General features: G+C 48.7%; 1 protein-coding gene and 1 long non-coding RNA gene across 2 annotated transcripts; both read right to left on the bottom strand.

Moving 5' to 3' along the window:
* Positions 1-944: 944 nt before the first annotated feature.
* Positions 945-3623, bottom strand: LOC149363758 (uncharacterized). Its single transcript, XR_016288583.1, has 2 exons — positions 2936-3623; positions 945-1128 (listed from the first exon to the last, which is right to left on the bottom strand). It is a non-coding gene; the product is annotated as an uncharacterized LOC149363758 (long non-coding RNA).
* Positions 3624-6223: 2600 nt separating this feature from the next.
* LOC149363757 (uncharacterized) lies at positions 6224-18697 on the bottom strand. Its single transcript, XM_089569983.1, has 3 exons — positions 18567-18697; positions 7457-7954; positions 6224-6388 (listed from the first exon to the last, which is right to left on the bottom strand). The coding sequence occupies exons 1-3, from the start codon at positions 18632-18634 to the stop codon at positions 6373-6375; spliced, it is 582 nt and encodes a 193-aa protein (XP_089426109.1). The 5' UTR covers positions 18635-18697; the 3' UTR covers positions 6224-6372.
* Between the last annotated feature and the right edge of the window lie 216 nt (positions 18698-18913).

Genomic DNA, 18913 nt, shown 5'->3' with positions numbered 1-18913 from the left:
TCGCCACCATCAAAATTCGACCATCGCAACTGCGATCGAACCTGCGTCTTTCGGGTCAGTAGCTGAGTGCCATAACCAGTGAGGCACCGCCGCGGATGACAATCAGGAACTGTTAGTGGAGTGTTGCTTGAAGAAGGAATATGTGTGAAAAATAACAAACCGTCTAGAGTTGTACATGCATGTCTTGCTCTAATTCTTTGCCTCAATCTATCGAAAAGCTGAAGCAGCTGATGAGCTACGCTCAAATTTCTTAATCGAAAGTGACGTAGCCGTCGGCTATTTTTTTTTAAACAGAACTGAAAAAATTGGCTGTGGCTTAGCTTGGTTAATCCCGGTAATTGCGAAAGCAATATCCGTACCGATGCCATGGTTCAGCTGGTAGTGTACCTGGTGGTGGTGCTTGTGGTTAGACTTGTGGTGATGCATCGGTTATACAATCCAATCCAATCCAATCCAATGTAATGTAATCTAATGTAATGTAATCTAATCTCTTCTCATCTAATGTAATGCAATCTAATCTAATTTAATCTAATCCAATCAAATCTAATCTAATCAAATGAAATCAAATATAATCCAATCCAATGCAATTTAGTCCAATCTAATGCAATTAAATCTAATCTAATGTAATCTAATCCAATCTAATCTAAGGCCGCCGGTGGTGGCACCGCCACTACTCGAAGACGGCGCGAGATGGTCGCCCAGCTCTTCGGCGTGACGTCACACAGAGGTCATGCGAAAGGTCATTTCATGTGCACCGCCGTCGCACGCAAAGGATTAAAAGTGCAAGTAGTAAAGCTTTCGCTTTAAAACTATTATGCGGCCAGCATTTTCCAGGTATTGTTTACAGTGTACTGAAGCACTCAAGTCGGCGCCAATTTTAAATGCGCCCGTCATGTTTGGCACAATGGACAGAAAGCAGAAGAAATATAAAAAAGGCACATAGGTTAAAGTGTGAGCAATGCGTTTATTCATGATTATAACGTAATTATTCTTGCCAAATAAGTCGTCAGGAGGGTGGGCGCCCGCACGTCAAGGGTTTTGGAATTCTGCCCTGGTTAAAGCAGCCTTCACCATAGGTGGTCACCTCTTGTTGGCCCGGCGAGTGACAGCTCGAACGGCCCCAGTACCCTGAAAAATAAACAGAAGACAACAGCTCACGATCATGTGGCACTTAAAAGTTTAGACTATTAAAAAATGCACATTTCAGGGCTAAAGGTAATCGTAGAAGAACGCACAGGACGCAATGAGACAATGACAGGCTCATAATTTTCAGCACTACCCAAGGATTATAGGCAGTGCAGTTCTCTAATCGAAGACAGCGCTCTTTAATAACGCATAACCCTGCTGAAAAACAGTTCTATGATGCAATAGCCTCATAGATCATTCATCATAGAATATCATACAATCTGGATGACATGTCATACAATCTGTATGATTTATCATACGAATTGTATGACATATCATACAGATTGTATGATATTCTATGATAAATGATCTATGAGGTAATTGCATCATAGAACTTTTTTTCAGCAGGGAATAGGTTGCCTCCATGGAGATTCCTTAAAGGTGCACTGAAGAGGAATCTGAACTCCTCTTTTTGCCGCGGGAACTTGTTCTACACGTTCCTAGCATTCTTAGAAACTGCGACTTACTGCCCTGTGTGGCCGATTTCATTAATTAAATCGAATTAACGTCGGCTCCCGCCTTTCTTTTTAATTCTCCCTCGTACGGTGGGCAGAGTCGACCAACGCGTGGAGTGCCCTTCAGCCAGCTCCGTGGAGGCTTTGCTTTCGCTTCATTTTGTTTTTAGGTTTGCGTGAATAAATAGTTTCATTTGCAGATAATATAATCGCAAAATAAGCCCGCAGAAATAAAAATACGCGCAAACTATTTGCTTCTACGGACTACTACGTATTACTCCGCCGATGGCAGAGCGGCAAGCCGCCCTGGGACTGGGTGAAAGGCACTCCCCGCGTTGGTCGACTCCGCCCACCGTACGAGGGAGAATTTAAAAAGAAAAAGAGGGAGCCGGCCGTTAATTCAATTTAATTAGGAAAATCGGCCACACAGGGCAATAAATCGAAGTTTCTAAGAATGCTCGGAACGTGTAGATTGAGTTCCAGGGGCCAAAAGTCGAGTTCAGATTCCTCTTCAGTGCACCTTTAAGGAACGCTGTATCGGTTTATTGGTTTTATGGGGTTTAACGTCCCAAAGCGACTAAGGCTATGAGAGACGCCGTAGTGGAGGGCTCCGGAAATTTCGACCACCTGGGGTTCTTTAACGTGCACTGACATCGCACAGTACACGGGCCTCTAGAATTTCTCCTCCAAAGAAATTCTAGCCGCCGCGGCCGGGATCGAACCCGCGTCTTTTGGGTCAGCAGCCGAGCACCATAACCGCTGAGCCACCGCGGCGGCGGAACGCTGTATCGAGGAACCCAAACGAATAACGCTTACACAAAGACGAACTGAAGGATGTTAGATAATAAAAAGCGTGCCCCGCATAGGAATGCAGATCAGGATGAGTGAAAACGCTAGATAAAAATTAAGCTGCTGTTCATCGACACGGCTCGTCTCGCCCCAAAGTCTCACAAAAAAGGTAACGCAATGGTGCAAAACTGTAGAGGCGCCGCGTATAAAGTTGGTGCAGCTAGGAAGCAGCAGGAGAGAGAGCACTCGCCAAAGCCAGCTTCTCCTGCGTTGTATTCACAGGAATAGAAACGATCACCGCATATTCATCATGGAGTCGAATCTATGTCGTTCAGAAACGCGAATTTCTCACGCGTCTCCCAACCAGACGCACAAATCTGAAAACCGCGGCCTCACAAACGACGCTTCTACTTTACTCCCGACAAGTAACGAGAGAGTTTCAGCTACTGCCGCACAAAATGCCATCAGGTCTGCGTTCAGGCCGTGCCCGTTTGCATGCGGCATACCTGCTCACTGTGTCCAGGCTGGGACTGCTCGGTTCCGGTGGACATAGCCGCAGCGCTGGTGACTGCATCGGAGCACAATTCTTTCCCGTGCATCCGCATGTTGCGAGCCTTCCTCTTGAGGCGGAGGATGTCCACTGCAACCAAGCCCAGGCACAGAAAGCTCAGGCGCAGAATGCCATGTAGCCGTAGGAAGATTCAGGCGCTGGAAGCCCGGGCGCTGGGTCGGCAGCACGAAGCTTTCGATGCCATCCTGAATGGCTTCCTGGCGTGAGCAGCTGGAGGTGGTGGTCCTGCAGCTGTTCGAAGTCCTCGACCTGTCACAGCCAGGCCCGTTGTTATTCCTTAACCTGACTGTGCAGTCGGTGTCGTCAAACATCGTTCTAATCAACGGTTCTCGGGAGGGCGAACTGAGGAGCGTCCGCGGTCGTCTGCGTTGCTGGTGCTTGTGCGTCGCGTGGCACGCTCCAGAACGCAGAGCATTGCGTTTGAAAAAAAAAGCATGAAAATAACAATTGGATTTGAGGAAAGGAAATGGCGCCGTAACTGTCTCACATATCTGAGTGCACACCCGAACCGCGCCGTAAGGGGAGAGATAAAGGAGAGAGTGAGAGAAGAAAAGAAGAAAGAGGTGCAGCTGTGGTGGCGAGAGAGAGAGAAAAAACTTTATTTCAACAGGAATTCGGGGCACGCCCCATTGGATTGGATTGGAGTAAACTTTATTTGTGCCTGCAGTTGGACGCTCGCGCGCCCAAGTGTTTATGTGCACTCAAGTGTTTATGTTCCTAAGGATTCCGGAATAATTTCGACCACCTGGATATCTTTAAAGTGCACTGACATTGCACAGCACACGCGCGCCTCTTGCGTTTCGCCTCCATCGAAACGCGGCCGCACGCGGTCGGGTTCGAACGCGTTTACTCCGGTTCGGCAGACGAACGGCTTAGCCACTGAGCCACCTCGGCGGTTTCGTTGCCTCTGAGTTTGAGCTTTTCGAAGCGAAAGCTCTACTACGGGACCTCGGTCTTTCTTCGCTACCCTTCAAATGACCTTAAGCTTCGAAAGCACAGGAAAGGTGCTTAACTGCCACCTTGGAACAGTGCACCTCAGTCGTGCTTCAAGCTACGTGGCGCTAGTGACAAGTGTGCGCTGCCTGCGTTGGCACTGACAACGTGGTGACAGAACCGCGGCACTCGAGCCATAGGCCGTAGGCGTTCACTGCGTACATTGGCGTTGGCGTTGACGTTTTAGACTCCGGGGATTTTAAGGGAAGGATGTAGCATAACTGGCTCCCAGGGTCAATGGACGCCTGAATCATGCTTATAGGTACGTGGGGTGAAAGAGAGATGTGGGCTCCAGGCAGTGACAAGTTGTGCCAGAAATGCGGCGCTAAGCCATAGGTTATCGGCGTTTCTTGTGCTCATCGGCGTTGGCGTTCACAACGTTTTGCACTCCGATCCTTTTAAAGAAAGGAAGTGAGCATACTGGATCCTTGGGTCATTGCACGCCTGAATCTCGCTTTTAGGTATATGGGATGATGAGAGCGAGATATGTGGGCTGAATGCGTAAGTGCTGACAACGGTGAGGAAACTCTCGCGATTAACGATTAACTGGCACCTGCCAGGCTGGCAGGGTGGGTGGGGAATTTAATGTGCATACAAAGAAAAACAGGAATTTCTTGACAAAACTGGGAGGATATCCCATTCTTCTCGCTCGTAACACCTCCAACAGCTGTGCCAACTTTGTAAAATACTTGCTTATCCCTCTTCTCTGAGAACCAGGCATTGGTTCAGCAAGACAAGCATATATCCATTTCTCCGACCACAAAGCTTCCTTCAGGAGAATCTCGACATGTTAGTGGAGTGTTTCTTGAAGAAGGAATATTTGTGAAAAATAGGTTGTCTTTAATTGGACATACAGATCTTGCTCGAATTATTTGCCTCAATATATCTCAAAGTTGATACAGCTTATGAACTGCGCTCAAATTTCGCATAAGGCGTGAACGTAATCATCGGGAAATTTTTTTAATAGAACTAAAGGCTAATATGTGGCTAGCATTTACCATGCCCGGTTTACAGTGCACTGAAGCAAAGTCGTTGCCAGTTTTAAATACGCACATCATGTTCAGCAGACACCGACGCGGTGGCTTAGTTAAGGCACTCGTCTACCGAGCCGGAGATAGGGGTTCGAACCCGACCGCGGCGGCTGCGTTTCGATGCAGGAGGAACGCAAAATGCGCCTGTGTGCTGTACGATGTCAGTGCCGGTTATAAAGATCCGCAGTTAGTCGACAGCAGGTGTGGTGGACTCCTCTTCGTCCACCCTCCTCACACTACCTCTCCCTCCAGACACGTCCCCAGAGGCTGCAGAGGAAGCCGCCATTGCATTTGCTATCACTCGCACGGAAGCCCGGTATATTTTAAATGACTCTAAAACTGCGATACAAAATTTTGCTCGAGGCCGAGTTCATGTCCCTGCTTTTGACATACTGGACTCACCCGATGCACCCCCGCCCCGCCATGTGGAGCTGATATTGGTGCCTGCGCTCTCCGGGAATCCCGGAAACGAGGCCGCCAACCTTTTAGCCCGAGGTTCTTTAAACCGGGCTCAGGTGGCGTCTGATCGGGGATTCATGAAGGAGCGCATGCACTCATTCAGTGATCTGACCCAGGCATACAGAGCGTCACGCCAGCTCTACCCACCGCCCCACCCCTCCCTAGATACCAAACACGCAACTCTCTGGCGCAGACTATAGACACACACTCTCCCTTCACCCCTTAACCTAGCCCACTATCAACCCTCCTTCCCCACTCCGGTATGCGCTATATGCCCAGAACCCTTCGCCTCTTCCCTCCACGTCATTTCCCTCTGCCCGGCGGAACCTCCCCCGCGGGACCTAGAGAACCCCAAGACCTGGGAGGACTGGGAGACCCTGATGCGCTCGGAGGACCCGGCGGTGCAGACCATCGCCACCGGCCGTACTGCCAGTGTTATGGACCTCAGGAACATAAACACTTGAGTGCAGTGGGGTGTTGCGGGGACCCTGGGGCGCGGCCCGAATTCCTGTGTAAATAAAGGTTTTTCTCTCTCTCTCGAAATTGTTCCGGAGACCTCCACTACAGCACCTTTCACTTCTTTCTCCCCTACCATCATCCCTTCCCTTACGGTGCGAATCAGGTGTCCACCGAGCTATGTGGGACTGATACTGAACCATTTCGTTCCTTCAAAAACCAATTTATGTATGGCGGAATAGACAGAAAGCACAAGAAATATAAAAAAGGCACATAGGCGAAAGTTTGAGCAATTCGTTTATTCAAAAATATAACATAATTATTCTGCGAAATACGTCCTCAGGAGGATGGGCGCATTAGGTAAACTGCTTCGGAATTTGGCCATAATGAAGGCAGCCTTAGTCACGGGTGTTCGCTCGGCGAGAGATAACTCTCACGCCCCCAGTACCCTGAAAAATAAATGCAAGAAAACAGCGCAAAATCATTTTACACTTATAATTTTGTACTATTATAAACTGCACGTTTAAGGGCTAAAGGTACTTGTTGGACAACAGACTGAACGCAGTGAGAGGTTCACAGCCTCAAGGGTGGCATGCTGCGCATTGGTGATTCAGGATGGAAATCTGCAGCGCAAATGCAGGCGAAGACACAAGGAAGACATATGGAGCACACGAGCGCTCGTGTGTTCCATGTGTCTTCCTTGTGTCCTCCTCTGGATTTGCACAGTACAATTCTATTATGACAGGCGCATAATTTTCACCAGTGCCCATGGATTATAGGTAATGCTGTTTTCTAATCGAAGACAGCACTCTTATAATAAACCATAATAGGTTGCCTCCATGGAGATCCCTTAAGGAACGCTGTATCGAGGAACCATAAGAAATAACGCTTACACTGTTACACAAAGATGAACTGAAGGGTTTTGGAGAATAAAAAGCATGCCCCACATGCAAAAGCAGATCAGGAAGAGTGAAAATGCTAGATAAAAACTGAACAACTGCTCATCGACACGTCTCGTGTCGCCCCAATGTCTCACATATGAGGCAACGCAACGCAACCTAACCTAACCAACCTAACCAACCTAACCTAACCTAACCTAACCTAACCTAACCTAACCTAACCTAACCTAACCTAACCTAACCTAACCTAACCTAACCTAACCTAACCTAACCTAACCTAACCTAACCTAACCTAACCTACAGTTTACTTTGAGCAGTAGGTATTGACAATGAACATCAAGGCAACTCCACTTTCATTGTACAGGGGCTGCATACAAAGTTGCTAGAAGTAGGAAGCAACTGGAAAGAGAGCGCTCGCCACATCGCGGAGTCGAACCTATGTCGTTCACAAACGCGAATTTCTCACGCGCCTCCGAGCCAGACACACAAATCAAAACCGCGGCCTCAGAAACGATGCTTCTACTTTACTCCCGACAAGTAACGAGAGACTTTCAGCTACTGCCGCAGACAAAACCATCAGGACTGCGTTCGCGCCCTGCCTCTTCGCATGGGGCATACCTGCTCACTGTGTCCAGGCTGGGACTGCTCGGTTCCGGCTCGGTTCGGACATAGCCGCAGCGCTGTTGACTGCATCGGAGAACAGCCCTTTCCCGTGCCTCAGCATGTCGATGTCGTACGCCTTCCTCTTGAGGCGGAGGATGTCCACTGCAACCAAGCCCAGGCACAGAAAGCTCAGGCGCAGAATGCCATGTAGCCGTAGGAAGATTCAGGCGCAGGAAGCCCGGGCGCTGGGTCGACCGCACGAAACTTTCGATGCCACCCTCAATGGCTTCCTGGTTTGTGCAGCTGGAGGTCGTGGTCCTGCAGCCGTTCGAAGTCCTCAACCTGTCATAGCCAGGCCCGTTGGTATTCCTTACCCTGACTGGGAAGTCTGGGTCGCCAAACATCGTTCTAATCAACGATTCTCGGGAGGGCGAACTGAGGAGCGTCCGCGGTGGTCTGCGTTCCTGGTGCTTGTGCGTCGCGTGGCACTCTCCAGAACGCAGAGCGTTGCATCTGAAAAAAAAAAGCGTAAAAATAAAAATTGGCTTTGAGGAAAGGAAATGACGCAGTAACTGTCTCATATATCTCAATGGACCCCCGAACCGCGCCGTAAGGGAAGAGACAAAGGAGGGAGTGTTGTTGTTGTTGTTGTTCACCTCATAGACTGGCGCATACCCACACAGGGGGATCAGCCAAGAAGAGGGGGGCATCGAGAGTTTTGTTTGTTTGGTTTTGTTTTCTCGGGAAAAATAAATAGATAAATTAAGTAATAAATAGAGATAGCAGAATGCTGGGGAAGAGAATCTTCATGAGAAAGCAGAAAGACCAAAAAGAAACAGGACAAGCAGGAGGGAGGGAAAGAATAAAAAAATTCAGGGGGAACGTTGGCTCTCTGAAGTGCTGCAAGGCGAAAGCGTTTCCCGGCGCAGTTTTTTTTTACTTTTTATTTTTATATTGTTATTTCTCTTTCTTTCCTTATTTTTAGTTTTTTATTTCTCATATTTCATTTTGTTTTTTTTTCCTGTTTGTTGTTATTTTTTACTTCTCATATTTTATTTTGTTATTTTTCATTTTTGTTTCTTTTGTTGTGTTTTTTTTTTATTTTTTCTTCTCATTTTTTACATACCTTAAATTTCATTTATGAGCGCCATGCATTCTCTAGATGCGCCTTTATTCATGCTCAAACCCTGAGCATTCGTGGCGGTGTGTAGCGTCTCCGCCTCAAATGCCAAAGGCCCTGGTTCGATTCCCAGCCTCGACGCAGTTTCTTTTTAAGTAGCCACGCCGAAACGCGGACAAATTTGCCGACTCGGCTGCTAACGACAGTATGAGGCATTAAAGGCTTTCGCCTTAAACGGCCGCGGCGGCTGAATTTCAATGGAGGCGACATTCAAAAGGCCGTGTACTGTGCGATGTCAGTGCACGTTAAAGAACCCCAGGTGGTCGAAATTTCCGGAGCCCTTCACTACGGCGTCCCTCATATATCCTGAGTCGCTTTGGGACGTTAAACCCCCATAAACCTTTCTCCTTATAATAAGAGGTGCAGCTGTGGTGCAGGGCTCCGGAATAATTTCGACCACCTGGGCACCTTTAACGAGCTTTGACTACGCATAGCACACGGGCGCCTTTTGCGTTTCGCCTTCATCGAAACGCGGCCGTACGTGGTCGGGTTCGAACGCGAGTACTCCGGTTCAGCAGAAAAACTCAGACACTGAGCCACCCCGGCGGGTTCGTTTCATCTAAGTCTGAACTTTTCGAAGCGTAAGCTCCACTACAGGACCTCGGGCTTTCTTCGCTTCCCTTCAAATGACCTTAAGCTTCGAAAGCAGAGGGTACGCGCATAACTGCCATATTGGAACAGTGGACACCTAAGTCGTTCTTCAAGCTACGTGGCGGTAGTGAGAGATGTGCGCTGCTTGCGTTGGCATTGACAACGTTGCAAAACACTGCGTTCTCTGGCGTTGGCGTTGACGTTGACTCTTAGGATTTTAAGAAAACGAAGTGCGCATAACTGGCTCTCAGGATCAGTGGACGTCTGAATCGCGCTTATAGGTACGTGAGGGGATGAGAGAGAGATGTGGGCTGCATGCATTACCGCTGACAACGTTTTGACAGACACGCGGCACTGCTGCAATATGCCGCCGCGTTCATTTGTCGAGCAAACTCTCAGCCATGAACTGCCATCTGGGAACTGCTCATCTGGGAACTGCCAGATGGAACTGGAGGTCTCCGGAATAATTTCTACCACCTGGGATGGATGGAAAAGTTTATTAAGCAAGCGAATTGGGACCATTCAGGGTCTCATGGCCGCCGCGCAGCTCTCACATTACGCGCATGTATCCAGGCCACATAGGGCGATGGCACACGCAGCCTGGCTCACACAGCGAAGTTGCGTGTCCAGGTCCGGCGACGCAAGCAGAGCCTCCCATTCCTGGCACGTTTCGATGACGGGCTGTCTTTGAGGGGAAGGATCGGCAGGGCAGACGTAGAGTTATGGAACTGGTTGGCGTGCTGTTATCCGCAGAGAGTGCACTCTGGGGAAACGGGGCGGAAGTAGGATAGAAACTGAGGGGTTGGAAGAGTGCATGAAACCCCCTGCTGTTTCATTGTAGGATGCCTAACTGGAAGATTATTGCCCGTCAACTGGGCCATGCTGGAGGGTGGGCAGGCGAAGGATGGGAGTTGCTATGGGGTTGCTGGCTGGGATATGTGAAGACATTTAAACAATTATTTGTAGAATTTGTTGTAGTATGGTGGTGGTTACCTGACTGATAATCATTTCTGTATGCTTAGTGATGGCGGCTTCAAGTGTATTTTTGTATCATTAACGTGCACTAATATTATGCGCTGTGCGATGTCGGTGCACGTTGTTATTGTTTCGACTGAAAGGAGGATGCAAAGTAAATTGCACAGGTTAGTACTGAGTGAATGTGACGGTACAGGTTCGCGCACTGTTGACTGAGCTGGTTTTTCTTTTGCAGCGCATCCATCATGCGCTTCACATCATCGGCCTCCTTTTCTATTCGGAATTTTTTGAAACAAGGCTCTCGACTTGTTCCCTAATTCACACAGCCTGCGGTCAGTCAACACGGTTTTGCCTCCACTTGGTCGCAAGTGTCTCAGCATCCTGGCTGTCTATATTTGCAGGCTCCCTTCGGCATTCGTTAGGGCAGCGCATTACCTGACCGCAACAGGCTTCCTCTGGAAGCCCCTGGGCTGATAATAATGAAGGAAGAACGCGGTAATGCTGGCATCATTCCCGGCCGCGCCGTAAGCAGTGCGTTTCGCATACCGTCGTATAATTCTGTGCAGCGCAGCTGATTCAGGCACTGGAAGCCCCGGGCGTTGCATCCCGATCCCAGATTCTGCTGATCAGCAAGCGATGAACCTGACATCCTGGCGCTGCTGTTCTGGCTGGTCGCTTCGAATTCGTCGGCCATGGTTGGACTGGCCGATCTGCCTTCGTCCTCCATGGCCGGCCTGATCACTCCACCTTCGTCATGTGTGTTCGGACTGGTCCCTTGGCATATGTCGCCCTTGGTTGGGCTGGTCGCTCGGCACTCGTAAACAATGCTGACGTTGCTAAATCTGCCCCTTCCCGGTATCCCTTACCATCGCTATGTCGGTTGTGGAACGCTCGTGAAATGAACAGTCTGTGTGTTGGGAAGAGATGCCTCGAAAGCCAGAGCTGCTCTATGCCTTCGTTCAGTTTGTCCACATTCAGCTGCACCGGAGTTTCTGCTGCTGACGCGGCGCATGAGCCATTTGGAATGCTGCGAGTTGCACGTGAGTTTTGGGGGTCTTTCTTTTCTACAGTATGACTGGTGGTTTCTGCTCTGCCGAATACTTGTGTCGCAAGTGGGAAGTCGGATAAACGTGGGTTCTTGCTGTTTACGAAAAAAATTGGCAGGGACATTTAAAGCGGATTACGTGGCGGAATGCGAAAGCATTGCAGTCCCTGACTGCATTGACACCCCACCCCCCACCACAAACAACCGCACACACGCACGCGTGTGTGACACCACACGGAACACTGTACGACGAATGGTTGCATCATAATTTTGATACGAAAATTGTTTCCTGAGGAAAGGAAATGACGCAGTAACTGTGTCAGTTCTCGATAGCCACCTCAACCCCGCCTTAGGGGAAGGGGTAAAGTCCGTGGAAAGGCATACAAATGAAGGTGCATATTTTCGTCGGTTCGAGTACTTGTCCCAAGCTAGCCTCGAACTTGACTAGCACATGTGAGCAACGAGAAATCGGATGACACTACCCACAACGCTGTATGACAAAGAGTTGCGTCACAATTTTGGTACGAACGCTGGCTCGAAAGCTGGCGCAAAATGGAGGTCCGGTGGCGAGTATATATAGTCAAACGAAGTAGCGGTGGGCCGCTTATCTGTTTTTTAAGCCGGCGTCCGCTTCGGCGGACGCGGCTGTTGTGACGCGCGCCTTTTCTCTCTTTCTCTTTCCTCTTATATTTCAACTCTCTTCTATCTGCACGTGGTAGCGGTGGTGGCTCGACTTGAGCCATTCGGTCCAGGCCCGTGCACTTTCCTTTTCATTGTTCTCTCAGTCGCAACAACAATAACAACAAGTGGCAGTGAGTGAGTGAAGAAACTTTATTTCCGCCAGAAGAAGACCCGTGCCCCTCCGGGTCCGCACGCAGGCGTCCGGGGAGGGGCAGCGTCGCAGCTGGAAGACTAGCAACGGTATAGTCGCGCAGCTTCTGCTGCCAGGCGGGTAGCGTATCGTTGTATGCTAAGGTCGGCACTTCTGAGTATGGTCTCCCATTCCTCTGCATTATTGATTCTGCCATATCCTGGGGCACTGGGGCATCTCCATAGTATGTGTTCGAGTGTAGCGGTATGCCCGCAGAACTCGCACACCTCCGCATCCTCCCTCGTGTCACCTCCTGTCCAGCTCCTCCAGAGCGGGGATGCGAAGTTTCTAGCTTGGAGTCTTCTCCAGTCATAGGCCTCAGCCGAGCTAAGCGATCTATCCGGAGGAGGATAGATCCTTTTGTTCTTTTTCTGAATGTCTGTGATGCTATTAAAGGTATTGGTTTCCTCTTTAGTGCTGAATTCGTATGAGGTGTCCACGGCTCCCCGAGGTAAAGAGGAGCGGGCGAGCCTGTGGGCGGCCTCACGCATCCACGAAATGGCGGCTAAATATCTAAAAGACTTTATCCCAGCCCACAATATTCTAATTATCTGGACCCCAGCCCACTCGGGTCTGGTTGGAAACAAGTGGCAGTGCTCGGCTTTCTGTGTACGTCATGCGGCCGCTTTGACGTCTTGATGACGTCACCATATTAAGGATGAAATGCTTTTAGCTCCCGTTGTCGGCAGTGTGGTGGAGTCACGCCGAGACCCAGAGCCAACATCCGGGCACTGAATTCTACTCATCCGGGCACTGAAACGAAAGCATCCGGGCACTGTACGAGATTTACCGAGACTCTCTAAGAGAGAGGGCCGTGCTTCCGCGCCGTTCCCAAGGATGGCGCTGCGGTCCCACACTCACGCAAGTAAACGACCGACGCTGGGCCTTCAGCTCATGAAGTTTCCTCCTTTGGCAGGCACATGTAGTATACACGCTCGCGGAGTATTCGAACGCGCTGCATATACATTCTTGTCAAGCCTGCGTCTCGTCGTGTCCGCGTACGCTTCTGCATCGTCTTGCATTTCAATGCCGCCACCGTCACAGACAACGTTACTAGCTGCTTAAGACGAGCAATGGAGCCTGATGAAAGGAGAGTTAAGAAGCGTTTTGCGGAAAGCGATTGCTTTGCCAGTGATACGCCACAGCAGAAGACTGCTCGCCCCTGCCGACAACACCATGATTATGCGGCCGCTCCCGAAAGCAACAAGGCCGCCACGGTTCGCGGCTTGCTACGTAAGCACGCACTATAACAGGCAATCGCTTCGACGCAACAAGAAGAGTGTGGTGTGGTGTGTTGAACACTAGACCCATTTCAAGATTTTGACTAGTACCATCTACAACCAATGTGTTATGCCCGTAAACATTTCATGCTTACTCTACTCTCGGTTACGGGAGAGGCAAAGATTTTTTTTCTTGCCATTACTAGGATTTCATCATATGCAAGTACACACACTAAAAAATTCAGGGGGCACTTTGACTGTCTAAAGTGCGTAGAGGCGAAAGCGTTTTCCGCACCACTTTCAGTGCTTCTGTGGCACTGGTGGCGTCACATATAATTGAGTACTAATTACTAAGTGATAACAAATCACTAATTAATGGTTAATTACTGATTAATGCCTGAATACTAATTAACTGCTAATTAAGCTTAAGCTTAAGCTTCGCCTTTAGGAGTGGAACGCGACAGCGTGTTGAAGCGCTGCCAGGGAGTCCACGGAACGCCACCACCCGTTCGGCGCGATGCCTCGCCGTTTCAACGCAACGGTTTTTGAGGAAAGGAAATGGCGCAGTAAATCTCTGTTATCTCGGTGGACACCTGAACCGCACCATAGAGGAACGGAGGAAGTGGGAGTGAAAGAAGAAAGACGAAGATGGCCCGTAATGAAGAAAATGAAAATTGTATTTGAGGAAAGAAAATTACGCAGTAACTGTCTCACATATCTCGGTGGACACCCGTAAAAATTCAGGGAGGGGGGGGTGCACTTTTTTGACCTAAAGTGTGGTCACTGATGTGTGGTTAAGATGTTAAGCTTCGCCTCTAAGAGTGGAACGCGAGAGCGTCTTGCAACGCTGCCAGGGAGTCCATAGAACGCCATCGCCCATTCGGTTCTACGCCTCGCTCGTCGGTAAATTGGTTTTTGAGGAAAGGAAATGTATTTCTCTGTCATATCTCGGTGGACACCTAAACCTCGCCGGAAGGGAAGGGAGGAGGATGGCAGTGAGCGAAGACACCGTATTCACTAGACGTGCCTTTGTTCATTCCAAACCATCGAGCTGGCATGGCGGAGTGGATAGCATGCTCGTCTCGCACTCCGAAGACCGGGGTTCGATTCCCGAGCTCGACCAATTTCTTACTAGGTTTTATTTATTTATATGGCCTGACTAGAGAAGTTAATTAGGCTAATTGGGTAATTAAGCAATTAACTAAGCTCAGTCCCACTTACTTGGAGCATCACTATATGGTCCCTTCAATTGGTTGCATGGTTACTAGCCAAAGTACAATTGGCCGCGTTTGAAATTGGCGCACTGTGACGTCACGACCGTTTCGACCAACTGAAAAGCGTGACATTCTCTGTCGACAACTGCTGCTTACAACGATGAGACATTAAAGGCTTTCACGGACATTGAGAAGCTGTCTAGAACGCATACCGAACAATCGACGTTCAATTCCTTTTTTCGGCCGAGAAAATGCACTCTCAAGCACGCGCGTTATATTCACGTACAGACATCATGTTGGTCAAATGTTTAGGGGAATCCCCCAAGGTGGAGTAGATTTGTAATAAGGGAGTAATTACTCATTGGCATCCACCCAAACGCTGCCATACGGCTACAAAGGAAAGCTATACAGCTTTCTCAGAAACTTCGTAGTTAAAGAAAAATTCGTCCTGGTCCACCTTGGGGGATTCCCCTAAACATTTGACCAACACTCTTCCCACTTCGAGTTACTGATCAATTCGCTCTCGCCCTACCATAAGCTTGCCGTCCCGGTTAGCTCAATTGGTAGAGCGACTGCTCCGGTGTGGCGGTGGTTCCGGGTTCGAACCCCGGACCAGGACGAATTTTTCTTTAACTACGAAGTTTCTGAGAAAGCTGTATAGCTTTCCTTTGTAGCCGTATGGCAGCGTTTGGGTGGATGCCAATGAGTAATTACTCCCTTATTACAAATCTACTCCACCTTGGGGGATTCCCCTAAACATTTGACCAACACTCTTCCCACTTCGAGTTACTGATCAATTCGCTCTCGCCCTACCATAAGCTTGCCGTCCCGGTTAGCTCAATTGGTAGAGCGACTGCTCCGGTGTGGCGGTGGTTCCGGGTTCGAACCCCGGACCAGGACGAATTTTTCTTTAACTACGAAGTTTCTGAGAAAGCTGTATAGCTTTCCTTTGTAGCCGTATGGCAGCGTTTGGGTGGATGCCAATGAGTAATTACTCCCTTATTACAGACATCATGCTTTCACTAAGGTTTCTTTGCATCACACTGGGCATGGCAAGAAGCGATCGGGACGTTGGTAGATGGCGCCTATATGCGGCAGGGCTATCGGGTACAGGTGGGCAGCAGGGTACGGTCCAGCGTCGCGCCTCCTTCCACGCCGCTTGGTGCATATTACGCCGGTACTGCCTGCAACACCGCGCGATACTTATTAGAACCTGTTTATCAGAAAAAGGGGCGTGTTTCTGTTCGTGCTGACAGCGTCCTCCTCGCTTCTGCACTTGCTCTCTGTTTCTTCCTTCTTCCGCACTTCTGATTGGCCCAGTGTGGCCAGCTTGCGCACCACATTTCTAGCAATACTTTTTGCTTTGGTTCGGAGAACGGTAATAATTTGAGCGCATGCGCGACGCATCGTCGGGCAGTAGCTAGCCACTTGCTCGAGCGATCGTAAGAATGATTACTCGATGAGTGAAACAAAGTTTCGAATCAAAATCGAGAAGCAAGACAATGGCAGAACTAATTTTTTTCACAGGCTCACAGTTTTGGACCCTTTGACAAGAGCACTCGTAGAAATATGAGCAAGAAGATAGGAGCAGGAAGTCGGCAGGAAGGAGGGAAACGTGGCAAGTTTCCAAGTGTAGAGGGACCAAGGTTTAAGATACAAGCAACCTGGCGCCACTCACAAACCTACACGAATCATCGCGGCGCGACCTGATCGTAGCCTAGACACATCCAGTGAGAATGCTGCAGGCATACCGCAAAGCTTGAGAGTAACATCATAAATATCGCCTAAATGAGCAAAATGTTTGCGATACCTCTAAAACCAACTCGCTTTCAGATGTGTGTGCTGAAAGAACGCTAAATCAGGAGCTAAAGAAAAGACACAATGTGTGTTAGAAAATAGTTCTTTGGCCGTGTTTTGCATTAACTGAAAATATAAGTGAAGTACCATTCTGGCATTCACTGGAAGGCTTTAAGGATATGTTTATTGGCTAAGCGACCAAAAAATAATAAGCAGTGGAGATAGATGAAAATCTTTTTGAAAATGATGAAAATCTTTATGAAAATAAGTTGTAAAGCGTTTCCAATGCACTAAGCGAGACAGGTATTTCTGGAAGACCAGCTTTTTTCAAAATGTAACAAAAATGCGATTTCAAAAAAAAAAAAAACACATTACGGGTGGTGTCCAGTACTCTCGGCAGCCAAGACCTTCCCAGATGAAAATTTCTTTCTAGCGTTCATAACGCCTAATAGATTTAAATTAACAAATTGTATAATTAACGAAACAAAGAACAATCGCTGCAGAAATTCGCAGAAAGGAATGCTACGCCTATATCTTTGACACATTAGTCTATATTAACGCGATAGCTATGGAAGCCCCATGGGACTAGGTGTGTCGTCAGTCATAAGATTCTCCCTTTTGCTTCAGAGAGGTGATGTCACCAGAACGCAGCATTCCCATTGGCGAGAGAGAAGTGACGTCACCAGACCGGAGCATTCCCACTTGGTGCAGGGAAGGGACGTCACAAAAGGGGAGCACTACCATTGCTTCCTGGAGAGTGACATCACAATACAAGAAGTGATGTCATTTCTGGTTATGACACCAACAGATATCGCATTGATGCTATCGCACTACAAAAACATAATGGAATTAGGTGTCACTGTGAACATGATCTACTACATGACGATATGAGGACTTGCAATAACCTGTGCCTTGATGTCTAGTCGACGATAAAAAGATGTCAGCAGGGTGAGACAGTTGGGAACGCGAAAAAAATAAATAAGGTTGAGAAAGAGCCTCATTCTGCTAGGAAATGTTTCGACAAGTGTGATTTGTCTTCGTCTGAGCAAGTACGCTTGTCGCCGACCCCCCCCCCCCCCCCCCCCCCCTTTTTTTTCGTGACGAAGGCAAGCCTTCTAGTCGAAACGTGGCTGGCGGACTGAGGCTTCCCTCCTGATTGTTGGTTATTTCGTTTTTAGTTGTCCTCTACAAGGCATTCAGTGAGGTACGATCAAGACTGTTCAAACGGCAAAATGTCCAGAGAGTTACTTAAGCCGTGGATGGAGCAGTTGACGTAGAGTGTTTCGTTGCTTAGTTTTGCCACGGTACAAATACACATGTCATAGACATGCCAAAGACACATGCCGGCTAATACCGTAGCAACAGAAATTTATGCGTGCGCGTGCTAGTGGTCTCGTGACCGACGTGAGATGCGTCCACAGAGGGGAAAAGCAGAATCGTACAAACAAACTTGAACAGTATGACAAAGCTCTGAACGAAGAAACCAAAACCTATTTAAAGTAATTTTTCAAGTGTGGAAAGTGTATGTGGTAAGATATTCCTTTGAATTCGTTCTGCGCGCCTTTCTGAGCTACAACTTTTGTACCCCAATCCTCTGGATCAGTTTTTCTCAGCTGTGGGTGGGCTCATTGTTTGAATAGTAGATAAGTCGAAAAAGTGGTAGCGCTCGGTGGTGTATGCAATCTATTGCCACGTTGACTGGTCCAGCCTGGTAGTATCTCACTTCAATGGACGCGAGGTGGGGAAATCTTAGCAATGAGAAACACTGCGCCGTTGAAAGCACACCTGCCGCATGTTTCCTCCAGCGCGGCAGAGTACACACTTTGGTCTGTTTAATTATGAAAAATCCAGGCGCTAACAAACAACGGCACAGAGGGGACACAGCGCTTGTCCCATAACCTGTTTCGTTATGTATCATCTTTGCCAAAAGTAACCCGGCACAGGTGGTTTGTTTCTTAGTCGTGTAGCGAAGCACTTATGGCAGCCCTTAAGCTGTGAACTGGTGTAGAGTGAGGTGAACCCTTGTCCTCACGTTTTGACAACTTCCGGTCTTTAGGGGTGCCGTAGAGGCTCCATTATGCGGTTCAGAAGCAAAGTCCTGCTGCTCGGTTACTTTTGACAAAGGGCGTACATGCATGGCGTCTGCGTGAATCGGCGTATACTTGTCTGAAGGTCAAATACTCTGACAGCTTTTCTTTTTTTTACGCACAATTCTCGTTTCGCGATCAATACCTGCACGACCTGCGTAGAGTTAGGTGACGTGACCCGTTGGCCCGGGGGCGCTTCGTCCTGGAGGCCATTCGAGCACAGCTTGCCCTGCTGCTTCACGCCTTCGTAGTAGTCGTGCAGGAAGAACAGTACAGCCCCCTGAGTAGAGCGCGCATATCTATGTTTTAACAGTTACCTCTGCCGTGGAGTAAACGGCACCGACAGTTTGTTCACTGTAGAGACTATTCCCCAAACCGAGAAGGCGCACCACAGCAAGAAATATTGACACCTAGCAGTGATGACACTAAGAAAATCAAGCACGCGGACACGCTAAAAAGGCAACACGTTCATGAATGAGAAAGTAACGTTTG

Source organism: Amblyomma mixtum, chromosome 2 (genome assembly GCF_055824585.1).
Source record: "Amblyomma mixtum isolate Tamu chromosome 2, ASM5582458v1, whole genome shotgun sequence".
Classification (NCBI taxonomy): domain Eukaryota; kingdom Metazoa; phylum Arthropoda; class Arachnida; order Ixodida; family Ixodidae; genus Amblyomma; species Amblyomma mixtum.
Note: the sequence above shows the minus strand (reverse complement) of the source record. Positions and strands in the feature narration are given on the sequence as shown.

Coding starts and splice junctions, on each gene's coding strand:
- LOC149363757 (XM_089569983.1), bottom strand. CDS start 18,634: ATGGCCTCCAGGACGAAGCGCCCCCGGGCCAACGGGTCACGTCACCTA. Junction 7,955..18,566: donor ACTCTACGCAGGTCGTGCAG/GTATTGATCGCG, acceptor TTTTTTTTTCAG/ATGCAACGCTCTGCGTTCTG.